The 13,684-nt window shown below is 40.9% G+C and overlaps 1 protein-coding gene across 2 annotated transcripts in view; it reads right to left on the reverse strand.

Moving 5' to 3' along the window:
* Nucleotides 1–13,684, reverse strand: part of CELF2 (CUGBP, Elav-like family member 2) — a 777,369-nt gene that overhangs the window by 371,017 nt on the left and 392,668 nt on the right. For both annotated transcript variants that reach the window (XM_019543733.1, XM_019543721.1), the window contains one exon: nt 9,768–9,800. Coding sequence is in view for 1 of the 2 variants with exons in the window: in XM_019543721.1 (XP_019399266.1) it covers nt 9,768–9,800 (33 nt within the window). In the remaining variant the exon portion in view is untranslated. The remainder of the gene's footprint in view (nt 1–9,767; nt 9,801–13,684) is intronic.

Raw genomic sequence — 13,684 nt, forward strand, 5'->3', positions numbered from 1 at the left:
GCTTAGCTGCCTGTACACAAATGCCAGGAGCTTGAGGAACAGACAGGATGAACTGGCCCTTTTGCTGAGCAGAAATGAATACAATCTCATAGGGATAACAGAGACCTGGTGGGACTCCATCTGTCACTGGACCACAGATATAGATGGCTGTACCTTGTATAGGAAGGAATGTGTTGCAAGGAAGGGTGAAGGGTGTAGCTCTCTATGTGAAGGAGCAATACACTTCCTTACAAGCAGAGATTGGCATCCAAGAAGGGTGACTCGAGACCCTTTGGGTTAAAAATATGAGGAGAACATTATGAAAGGGATATAACCACAGGAGTCTATTACAGACCTCCTAACCAGGATGAAGAGTGTGACCATGAATTATCTAGAGAACTGGCAGAGGCTGGATGCTCTAGGTGCATCGTCATCATGGGTGACTTCAATCATCCTGATATCTCATGGGAAAAGCATTCAGCCAAATCTGGTTGGTTGTGAAGCTTCCTCACTTGCATTGACAACCTCTATTTGACTTAAGAGGTAAGGCAGGCCAGCAAGGGGCAAGGCACTGCTGGATCTGGTTCTGTCCAAAGGGGATGATCTAGTGAACAGCCTGAGGATTGAAGGGAAGCTAGGTGAGTGTGACCATGAGTTTATCACTTTCTCTATCCATAGAGATAGGATAAATGGATAGAGAAAGTGATAAACTCATGGTCACTAATGGATAGCAATGGATAAATCCTCAACTTTAGGAAAGCTGACTTTCTCAAGCTCAAGAGGTTGATTGTTGAGGCCCTGAGAGATCATGATCTGACAGGGAGGGGAGTCTATATGAGTGGTTGCTGCTTAAGGATGCAATCCTAAAAGCACAAGGGAAGTCCATCCTGGCCCATAGGAAAGGTAGCAAAAGGGATGGAAGACCCACTTGGCTAAATGGGGAACTCATGGACTTCCTGAATCTGAAAAGAGAAGCTCATAAGGGATGGAAGTTGAGTAATACTTCTACAGAGGATTATGCAACAATGGCCTGCACCTGTAGGAAGTGCACCAGGAAAGCCAAGGTTGAAACCTAACTCAAACTGGCTACAGTAATCAAGGATAATAAGAAGTCCTTCTTCAGATACATGGGAAGTCAGAGAAAAAAACAGGGCAACAGTAGATTCCTGCTGAACCAAATGGGGCAGCTGACAATTGATATCCAGGAAAAAGCTAATCTCCTCAATGATTACTTTGCATCAGTTTTTCACCAACACAAGATGCAGGACTACCAGGGTAAGGGAGATCATACGCCTATAATTGGCAAAGACCTTGTGAGGGAATACCTTGAGAGGCTGGACATTCACAAGTCAGCTGGCCTGCATGGAATGTGGCCAAGAGTGCTCGAAGAGTTGGCTGACATTGTAGCACAACTGATGGCGAGTATATTTGAGAAACTGTGGTGTTCAGGAGAGGTCCCAGAAGATTGGAAAAGGGCCAATGTGGTGCTTATCTTCAAGAAAGGAAGGAAGCAAGATCTAGGGAACTACAGGCTAATCAGTTTGACCTCAATCCCTGGAAAGATCTTGGAAAAAAATTATTAAAGAATTTATTAACAACAACCTAATGGAGGGCAACATTCTGAGAGATAGCCAACATGGCTTCATTGCAGGCAGGTCTTGCCTGACCAACCTCATTTCCTTCAATGACCAAGTGACATCAACAAGGTTGATGTCATATTTGAATTTTGAAAAAGCCTTTGACTTGGCCTCCCATGATGTCCTTATTGTAGAATTGGGGAACTGTGCCTTCAACAACCTTATGGTCCGACGGCTGGGGAACTGGCTCCATGGTCGGACCCAGAGAGTGATAGTCAATGGGACCAAGTCAACATGGCACATGGTGACCAGTGGCATCCCCCAGAGCTCAGTACTCGGACCAGTACTCTTTAATATATTCATGAATGATCTGCATCTGGGTGTCAGAAATGGACTGGTAATTTAGCAGATTATACAAAATTATGGGGAAGTATGGTCATGGTAGAGGATAGGCTGGCAATTCAGGCCGACCTGGACAGGAGTGCAAGGTAGGCGGATCAAAACCTGATGACAACCAACACAGAGAAATGCAAGGTGCTCCATCTAGGGAGAAAGAATCCATATCACACTTATAGGCTTGGCAGTGCTACACTCTCTAGCACCACAACTGAAAAAGACTTGGGAGTCGTGATTAATCACAAGATGAATATGAGCCACCAATGCGATGCCGCAGCCACAAATAAAACTCTGGCTTCCATCTACCAATGCATTTCAAGCAAGACCCAAGAAGTCATTCTCCCACTTTACTCAGCTTTGATGAGGCTGCAGCGGGAGTATTGCATCCAATTCTGGGCTCCACACTTTAAAAAAGTTATGGAGAAGCTTGAGAGAGTCGAGAGGAGAGCCACACATGGGATCAGAGGTCAAGAAAACTGGCTTTATGAGGGGAGGCTGAGAGGCATGGGACTCTTCAGCTTGGAGAAGAGAAGGCTCACGGGGGACTTGGTGGCAGCCTGTAAATACATAAGGGATGTGCATCAGGAACTGGGAGAACATCTGTTCTCCTGGGCACCCCAAGGGAAGACAAGGTCTAATGGTCATAAATGGCTGGCTAATTTAGACCAGAAATGAAGAAAAACTTTTTACTGTCAGAGTCTCCAGAGTCTGGAATAGACTCCTACCAGAAAGTGTACAAGCACCGACTTTGGATACCTTCAAGAAACGTTTGGATACTTATCTTATTGGGGTCATCTGACTCCAGCTGACTTCCTGCCCTTTGGGCAGGGGGCTAGACCCAATGTTCTTATGAGGTCACTTCCAGCCCTAATGTTTACAAAATCTATAAATTATTCCAGTATCTAACAGAATAAAAAAATAATTCACCAATTCTTTAGGACTTTTAAAGCTTTACTTGGGAAAAAAAAAATCAAGGTATAATTTGGTACAATTTGCTCAAAAGCAAAGCCTATTCCAATACAAACAACTCAGCCCTGCTATTGTAGAAATGAATCATCTTTATTATTTCTATTACAGTAGCGCATGAACCAAACAAGACAATGGCTACACAATGCCATATAGGCCCAGGAATAACAGACCATCCTGGCTTACTATATTCATAAACCAGGCGAGAAGAAAGGCACTATGATTATTTCTATTTATGAATGGGAAACTGGGGCATAGAAAATTTGGGGTGGAGATTTTTCAAAAGGGATTTGTAGTTTGGACCATTGATTTGTGAGGCTCTAATATCTTTGAAGAATCAGCTTTTTTTTTAAAAAAAAAGTGGTGAGTGTCAACGTTTGTAAATATCATTGTTTTAAGGTGTCTCAACTGAAGCATCCTACCTTTCATGTCACTTTTGGGAATGTGTGAAAGAGTCATAGTGAACTTCTCAAACAGTAGCATGTAGGAAAGATAAGAGGCCACGAAGGTACAGAGACTGGCTACAGTCACAACTGGAAGGCTGCAAATTTAAAAGTATACACATTAACAGTATCAGTTATTGCAACTGCAGCCCAACTTCACCAAGATTACCTGGGTCTATCCCTTATAAGCATGATAGTGGAACTGAATCTTTGAGAAGAGATATAGAGGAGGAAGAAGAACCATTCTGAATAGTTCCTTGATTTTAGGACATGAAGAAACAATTACAATCAATTTTTTTGATGTCCTGCATTCCCCAGGTCAGAATTTATTCTTATGTCACTTTGGGCTTAATCATTTCTGTGACTGGTGTGATGGATAAGGGTAGAGGTATGTGTGTAGGAGAAATGAACAAAATGGGTGTTCAAGTCCAGCACCATTAGGTAAGGCAGAACTTAACATGGTACAAAACATGAATAGATGAGGTGGCAAGGATTTAGGGAATAAAGTTGAACTTGATTGGAAAAAACACATTGGTGACATGATCAGAATGAGATAACATTAAGATAATACTAGCAGCTGGCATTTTTACGATTGAGGAAAGAGAGAAGCATTATGGCGAGGGACAAACATTACACATAAACTGGTTTAAGTGACCAGAAACTAGTTTAAACCTGTAACAGAACAGATGTTCAGTGCACATAAACCAGCTTGAAAATGGCTGAAACCAGTTCGAGATAAACCTGGTTGAATGTAGTAACAGAGTTAACTGATTCGGCTCAAACTAGTTTATGCAATGTCTGTCCCAGACCCCTTGCTGGTTCAAGATAAATCAGAGTCCTCCAGCATCCCAGCATACTCTCTGGCTGGGCGGGGCGCTCTGCTTCACAGGAGGGCTGGCCCCTCCCCTCTGCTGCCTCACTGGAGCTTGGCAGTCTCTGCAAGCATCTGCCTGGCTTCTGCTCCCCCTTCCCTACCCTACTCTGTGCTCAGAAGGCGTTCCCCTGTCCCTCACAGACACCTCAGCATTAGCTAGTAGACCACATGCTGGCTCTTGTCTGTGCTGTAGGAGACAAGAGGCAGACAAGCTTTTTAGAGCTATTCAACAGGTAGCTTAATGCCCTTCCTTGGAAAAGCTGTTTAAGAGCTGTTTGCTTCCCCCTCCTCCTCCCCACTAAGCACAAATTCACCCCCTCCCCTCTGTCTTGCACAGAAGGTATCTGTATATTAGCTAGCAAACCATGTGCTGGGTCTGGGCTGAATCAACAGGCAGAATCAACAGGTAGCTTGTAATGTCCCTCTGTTTTCTTAATGGGGTGATAAACACTGAGATAGGGATGACACTTATCAGCCCTCCCACTCCCATCTTGGTTGCCTGTCAGTTTGCTGCAGACAGTATACAGAAGCAGAGAGGGAGACTGAAAAGCTCTGTATCGTCAACAGATGCATGCACTGCACTGCACACGTACACTTTGCCTCAGTGCTAGCTGGGGCCGGCAGCTCTCCCACCCCTTGAGCAGCAAGCTGGGAAAAGCCTAGGACTGCTGGGAGGCTGGGGGTTTACACCCATCCCTAATCAGAGGCTCCTGCTGGGACCTGGCCATACCCCCCCTCAGCTCAGCTGTGCAAGGGAAGGGAGGGCTGCTCTAGCACCCCCTGGCTTCCAGCCTGAGCCCCTGCAGGCATGTTTCTGAATTTCCTGAGTCTACAGGGATTGTCTGTATGATTGAAACTGGTTTAACCTAGCCAGGTTAGACTAACCTGCAAAAGGTAAATCAATTCAGGCTCAGGCTTTTTGAATGTCTGTCCCTAGCCTACAGGTATCATGGAGGCCTATGAGAAACACTTTTTTACAAATGATACGTTAAATTAACATAATCGTAAACGTTTTGTTAACTCTAAACAGCCACACACATTCTGTATTTCATCTGGCACTTTCCAGGAGCTACTTGGGTTAAGTCTGTTGAGCCAGTAATGATTCAAAATCTTGTATACTTAGCTCCTTGGAAGACATATCATTCTATAACACAATAGTATCAGAAAGACTCCTGACAGTTAGTGATCAAGAGATTTCACTTTGCTTGTCATATGGTGGGTTGTCAATTCCATTTTCCCTGATAGATAAAAGCTTAGGTGCATTAGATTTAAATAATGGTGAAGTTTGGGGTAAAACTTTCAAATGTAACTAAGTGACATAAGGGTTTAAATTCCAGTTTCAAAGTGACTTTGTCATATTGGAGCCTAAGTTTCTCTAATAAATGGGGCTGCTACATACCAAAAATTTTTACACACACATTTTAAAAAAATGCACAAGGAAATGTAAAGGGGCAAACTACTACATGTACTGTTAATAAATCAGTATGTGTATATATTGCTTAAATACACATAAAATCATAGGACTCAAACACAGACTGTTATTTTGCATTTCAAATGTTCCAGGTTTTGATGCTACTTTATCTTATAATCTTTATTATAATTCAGTACCAATATCTGCTTTTTTTCTTCCTCTTTTCTTTTAAGAAGCAACAAGGATAAAAAAGGGAAAAATAACATTAATAACCTAAGATGCAACTACTAGTAAGATGTTAGTAGCAAAAAAGAGATATTTAGGCTTACATAATATTTGTATTGATAATTCTCCTTTAAAAGATTAAAGACTTTCCATAGCAGGCTATAAAACATATTTTATTTACCCTACAGCCTGCAATGGCTCCTTGGGTGTTGAAACCTAGCCTTTTTCTTTTTGAACCTGTGCTGTCTCATTTCACTGACCCCTTATGGACTCAAAATTTCTCATCATGAATTCACAGTACTCATTGGCAAAATTACTTCTCACTCTAAAAATAGTATTTTGCCCCGTTTTGTTAGATAAACTAATGGCAGCACAAATGATACCAAAACTGAGTGAATCCCAACTCTCTGGTTACAAGTTCAGGCCCTGCAAGATTTGGGAGCCTAGCTTATTGATCATGCTTAAATAGTAGATGTCTCAAGTTGAGCTAAATGTGCTTTTAAGAATCTTATTTTGATCTGTTATTTCAGGTAACACACAGATAATACAGAACTGCAAATACAGCTTGGAACAGGACTGGCATAGCAGCAACAGAACATCTAAAAGGAAAAAATTAGGCCAGACCTTTATTAAATTTTAAAGTATGCCTTTGCTACACTCTTGTAAAGAGCCAAATAGGGTATTCAAATCTCTGGAGATCACCGGTATAATTTCTTTATCATGTTCCATTTAAAATTTAATTATGTAGTCTACAACAAGAAGAATTTGAGTACTCTAAATAGGTCATGCAATGAACAACCTAATAATATTACAAAGTTTTCCTTGTGAAGATCTTTTCTTTGATGTTATGCTACACACAGAAAACCTCTCTTAGAAAAACAACATTATGAGCTCATACAAATATAGTGTTACATGTTGGCTATATTGCCACACTAGAACAGACCATCAGAAACGGCTAGTAAATAAAAACTGACACAGACAAATAGTTTGGTTTTATTCTATTTTCCTGCAAACACTCAAATTATCCATTAAATTTCCTTTTCAGAAGAGTTCATAGCACTCAGACGTTCAACTTTACCCTAAGCACAGCCAAGATCTAGCATTTAACTGTCTTGGCAAAGTAAATTCAAAACAATTTGTCTTCCATTTGATAATCATTATTTGAAATGTGATCAACATCACTCAATAGCTGATGCCAATATGAAAAAAACCCCCACAAAACCCAAACCCTTCTGTTACAACAGGAATCTTTTGCTGCCTTTATGCTTTAAGAATAAACATAGGTTTCTCTCTTGGTTTGTGCAGGAGAGAAGAAAACGTTTCCCTTAACTTACAGCTGATTATTTAGCGTTCTGGAAAACTGAAACACCAACTTTCCATTTAGAAACCTACTTTTTAGGGTATAAATTTGGAATATTTTTTTTACCTTGGACAAAGGCAGAAAACACTTAAGAGGCACAGTTAATTCTGAGAATGCCAACACCCTCCAGATGGGCAGACAAATGCTTACATACACAGCGGTAGTGTAACAAGCACGAGGCTGCTAGAATGGCGGCTGCTGCCCCCGTCGCCAGCCTGGCCCCTTTGGCTGCCCCCACCTCACAGAGCCTGGTAGTTAGGCCTCCAATACACAGATAACTCACATAGCCCTTGGAGGGGCTAAAGAAGATGCCCGTTGGCTATATTTACTAATGCAGGAAAAAAAAAAAAGATTTCATCGACTTGCACTACAAAATATCCTTGTGACTTACTGTTAGTATTAGAGCAAAGCCATTGAGTGTAGTTGTGTAAATGGCACATAACAGCGTGAACTGTGCAGTTTTTTTGTCCCATTAGGCACATGAGGGTGACTACGGGCAATATGAACCTATCCAGCAAAAAATCTCTGTAAAGAGAAGCCAAATGACAGGACCACAGCAGAGAAAGGCTTGAAGACTTGTGGGAGAATGCAAGCATGCACACAGCTGTAAACATTTGTTTTAATCTAGACAAGATCATTGGTTTTAATATTTATAATATAATTACAAAGCCTCATGCACATTGCTTATATAATCTCATTTTTACTTTTGACATATTACCACAAGGCTTTAATTCTGACTGTGGCAGGAATTCAAAAACACATTTAGGTTATCATTAGTAATGAGACACACAGAGGATGCTTACTCAAGCACCTACTGCAGATTTCTCATTTTAAGTCTGAAATGTTTAAAAGTACCAAGATAGAAGTTCCTTCTGCAGAAGGGGTGTGCATGTAGGCAGCTCACAGTTAGCCTCGATTAAATTAATGACATAATGGCAAACCAGAATTGTTCCGCCTTTAAAACCAATCCTAAATTATACGGATTATGGAAATTACTAATATTTTCCATGAAAGAATCACTGTTAAGCTGCTTTTTGAATCACTATTTTTATTTTTGGCCATTTGCAGAATTGTACGCATTTTGTTTGTTACAACATAAAATTCATTAACCAGTGCAATATTTCAGAGGCTCTGTTTCTGTTGCTCCAAGGTATTTCATTAGCCATAAAGCATCAAATGACAGGAACCCGAAAACACAAACATCTGATTATCCTGAACAAGACTGCACCTTCAAAACCACTATCAAGAGAAACAAGCTTGGAAAACAGCCATGAAATAAAGGAAGATGCACCTAATTTTTATATATTGGAACTAGGCAAAGCCAAAACTCTTAATACCATAGTGATCCTCTGGAAAAAAAAGTTAGGCAGATGTTTTAGCTGCCTTTGAATGAAAACAAACTGACATGTCTAATGCCCCTATTATCATGTTAAAAAATCAATTTGGCAATTGCAACAAGGATCTCATTGTTTGTATATTACATATTTTCATTACGAACAAACTACAACATCATATTCATTGAAAAATAACTAAGCTTATTAAAAAACCACACAGCTGAATAATAAACAAGCTGCAATGAAATGAGATGCAAAGGGAACACATGGGTTGTTGCTTGATATTCAGAATGTAAATCTGTCACTTCACAGAATTCAGGATGCCACCCCAGATTTTCTTTTTTTTTTTTCCTACTTGCATGATTGCAACATATTGTTCGTCTCATCCGTAATATGTAGGTGGTCTCCCTGTAACCTGTTCCTTGAAAGCTTACTTCCATGACATGCCAATGAGTAGATTGGATCTATGGAGGTTTCCTGCTTTCTAAATATTCTTTCATTTGGATCTTCAAACTGTTTTATATTCTAACTATGGGTGGAAGTCAAAGTCAAAGCCACCTGCATCACATGTAGCTTGAACCTGGCAGATGTCCATCTCTGGAATGCTTGTCCTGAAGCAGCAGAAAGCTGAGCTAAGCCTCAAAGCAATTTGAAACATGTTGATTTAGGCTAGGTACAGACATTCAAAAAGCCTAAGGTGGAATCGGTCCAAGTTACGTGGTTTTCTGTAAGCGGCGTAGTTTAGGTTGGTAGCCAACACAACATACATTTGCCCTTTGGTGGGGGGAGGAGGGGCTGCAAATCTTAGACCAAGTTCCGCCATTTTTAAACCGGTCTATGTGTGCTGAACTTCTGTTCTGTTACAAATACATAGAACAGTTTTGTGCGCTGAACTTCTGGTCTGTTACGGGTACAGACTGGTGTCCAATCACGTATACCGCTAGAAGTGTAATGTCTGTACCTGGCCTTGGAGTGATCCTTTTTATTGGGGGGAGGGGGTGTGACAGTACTTCACAGCCATTGCATTGGATAGGGCAACAAATCAGGTTGATCAAAGTGCTTTCTTCTTATATAAGTATTCCCTTCTTCCCTCACCATGGCAGGCTTCTTCATGAAAGAATGATGCTGTCTCAAGAGGTAACACTTATTTCAGCAGCAACCAGAGGCTGATATACAGATTTAGTTTAGAACAGCTTGCTTACCTTGGTAATGTTCCAGATAACTCGGCAGTCTCTCTGAAAGAGATATAAGGTAGGGAAAATTGGTTAGTGTTATAAGAGGTTGCAATATTTTTTTTTTAAAGTGAAGACATTTAACACCAGCTGGATTTTCTATACAGACTCATATTGATATCGTTCATGCACTTCCTTTGAAGAAACAATAAAATCGTAATAACATGTACACTCATGTGATAAAGAAGAAATAGATGGTGGAGGTGGATAATAAAGATTTCACTGGTTTGAATTTTGGATGGTTGAAATTATTTTTCTATGCACAACTTTAAAGTCATGACTTCAAATGCCAGGACTGCTGCTTCCTTGAAAGCCAGAACCTGGTGAGTCCATTCGCCACAGGAGAAAAAAAGCTCTCATTTTAGACTTGGGAGGAATACTGGGTTTTGACTGCAATTTTTGTGAAGCTATGATGTACAGAAGTTACTGTGGCTCAGGACTGAATCTTCTCATTCTGGGCCTTGGGCAGTAGTAATTTAAAAAGTGAGAAATTACATTTTTGCATGCTGAAAAAAACAACCCCTTTTTCCTGACAAATACAGGAAATTCACTTTTTTACAGACTGCCTCTTCCACCTTGGAGAACTCATCACTATAGCAGAGTCTCCCTTGCTTACCTTCACTCATTTTTTACCCCCTTGTTCCCCCCTCCCCTCCCCTCCCCTCTCTACCCATTGTTTTCCTCGTTTTCACCTATTTATATTCTCACTGACCTCCTGTCACACTTTTAGCTTCTTTCATTCCTTGGAGATCTTGGAACAATGGCAGAGTGTCCCCATGACTAAAGAAGGGTACTTGTGCCCAAAAGCTTGCAAAGAACTTTGTTCCAACTACTCAGCTGCTCTAATAAAAGATATCACATCTACCCAAGAACTTTGCCTGCCTATGTCCTTAGACCAACACAGGTACAACCAAAATCAAGCTGCACTACTAAACCCATTCTTGGAAGATGTCAGTTTATTCAAAGAGTCAATCTACTTTGAAAATTTGTAAGGAAAAGCTGTTATTTTTAACACTCTCCTTCTCAAAAACCAAAAGGAACATATGGACTGCTACCATGATCAGACAAATGGTCCATTCGTTTTACCTACCTGCCATCCAAAAATACCCACTCTGACATGCCTTAGATAATAATGTAAACACCCACAAAGGGCGGGGGGTGAGGTGGGGAGAGTTACTAATAATAAACTTCTTAATGTCATATCATATCATAACTTAAAAATATACATGTTTAAATGAGGGCCTATGAACATTCCTCGTGTGTGGCGTACTAGAGTGCCAGACAACGTCTCCACCTTTTATCCTAGCTTCTGAATTGCACCAAAAGATAGCCTATAATATATATTTTCCTAACATTTTCTAACATGAAAGCTTTTTCTGGTACTGGTGTAATGATATGGTGAGATCCTGAATAAGTGCCTCTATGGCTCATGAGGCCATCTTTGTTTTAAAAGATTTCACTGATAGATTTTTACCGACAACTGCAGCTGATGTAAACTCGCGCATTTGCACTGATCAACCTGTATTGATTCTTTCTAAATTTTTGGCTCCAGTGATCTCTCAGGGTGAAGTGTCACAGGTTAGTTTGGCATTTGTACATAAAACGAAAAAGCAAAGTTTTAAATGGAGCTGACGGGGCACGGTGTGGCTGCTACATCATTTGATGGGACAGAAGCTCATAGAATGAGTTGGCTTATGCACAGAGACAGAAACATGGCATCTCTCCACCATTTCCAATCTTTTCTGGAGTGCATTATTTCAGGAAACACAGGGACTGCAACTGCATCCAGCTTTTGCAGGGGGGCATCAGGGCTAGAGAGGGCTACTGGTGTTCTCCACTTCTCTATCCCATGTACTGTCAGTTACTTTTAAAGGTCCTAGTTATACCTACGATCCCTAGATTCAGCCCCTAGTGATAACAACCAAACAAGCATTTAGTATATTATAACCTCAGACACCTCATATAAATATATTGGAGAGGTGTTTTATATATATATATATATATATATATATACACACACACATATATATATAAATCTCAGATACCTCTTAAGTCCATGGTGCTAGACACCCAGTAGTATGAAATGCTGAAGGGTTGAATGGAAAAGGGTAAGAGGAAGAACCTAATTTGGGGCAGCACACATTTCGGTTTGATCTTGTGGAGAAAGTGTTTTGTGTAGCAACAGATTTTAAAACATTGCATTTGTATTATGAGTCACATAACATTGATTCCAAGTGATGAGATATCCCAAAGACTCTCACAGCTTCCAAAATCCATAGTTATTAATATAGTAAGATTTCTATAAAATATTAATGAGCCTTTTGATAAAAGGTTTCTGTACTAATCGGGTCCCTTTTCTCATATATTGTAATCCCAAGTCTTCTCCCCTCCCATAGATCTTAGTGAAATGGGATGGAAAGGCTATGGAAGATGCTGCCATCTTCCAAAAGAGATTGTTTTTGTTTTTTAATCACATAAGACAATGTAATGATAACAAACAAAACTCTATGAAACTTATTTTAACATGTGTTTCAGTATTATAACAAAATAAGCACACGCTCATCCAGTTTACAGAGCATGGAATGGCATGATTAATTATAATATCAATTTTAATATCTGATAAATCAAATTTTCATTTTAACAAAAATGTATAAGGGAATGAGCTTTCAAACGGTGATCAGATTACAAATGCAACTCAAAAGCAAAAAAAATACATTAAACAACATCAGAGTCCTAGTTACCTGAAGACTGGTTGTTCACTATCAACTTGTGATATCTTTTATTGGACTAAGTGTATAGTTGAGGGATTTGTTGGACAAACTTTCTGGCATCAAATGTCCTTCCTCAGGCCTGAGACATGGGCTAGGGACAGAGAATCAAAAAGCTTGAGCCTGAATTGATTCCATCTTTACAGGTTAGTATAGCCTGGCTAGACTGAACCAGTTTGTAACTACACAGACATCTCCTATGGGACTGAAGAAATGCAGGCACATGACTGCAGTGGCTCATGCTAGAAGCTGGGGGTGCTACAGTAGCCCTTTCTTCCCTTCTATAGTGCTGAGCTGAGGGTGGGGCATGGCCAGGCCCTGGCAGGATGCTGTGATTAGGGAGGGCCCCTTCCCCACCACCCGCTGCTCCTCTGATCAGTGATAGAGCCAGCAGAGAGTTACACTGCATTTACTTACACAGCAGGGAGTTACACAGGGAATAACCGTGTTTATCAGCCTATCAAGAAAACAAAGCCTCTTTCATTAGTGCAAACTCTTTTTTAAGCTTCAAAAAGCGCTAAGCAGACACTGTCCTGTCTCCTTTACACAGACACCTCTCAGCATTAGCTAGCATACCACATGCTGGCTACGGTCTGTGCTGTGGGAGGGGACAGAGGAAATCCCTGCTTGAGCAGGGGTGGAGTGGGGGGGAAGGATGCCAGGCAGATGCTGCTGTGGCTGCAGTCTCTGCTTGAGTTTGAGCTGTAGCAGGGCAGAGTCAATCCTGCTGTGGAGCAGAGCACCCCACCCAGGGCTGCAAAGAATCTGGGATGTTGGAGGACTCTGGCTTAAAGTTAAACCAGGAAGGGATCTGGGACAGACATTGCAGAAGCTGGTTTGACCCAAACCAGTTAAGTCTGATACTACATTCAACCAGGTTTACCTCAAATTGATTTTAGCCATTTTGAAACCGGTTTATGTGCACTGAACATCTGTTTTGTTATAAATTTAAACCACTTTCTGATCTTCTGGGGCTAAAAAGAAAGGCCTACAAAGGATGGAGGATGGGATTCACCTCCAAGGAGGATTATTCTGCACTGGTCCAGTCCTGCAGGGAGCAAACCAGGAAAGCCAAGGCTGCGACAGAACTCCAACTAGCTTCGAGCATCAAGGACAATA

The sequence above is a fragment of the Crocodylus porosus genome, unplaced genomic scaffold, assembly GCF_001723895.1.
Source record: "Crocodylus porosus isolate Cpor-Errol unplaced genomic scaffold, CroPor_comp1, whole genome shotgun sequence".
NCBI lineage: Eukaryota > Metazoa > Chordata > Crocodylia > Crocodylidae > Crocodylus > Crocodylus porosus.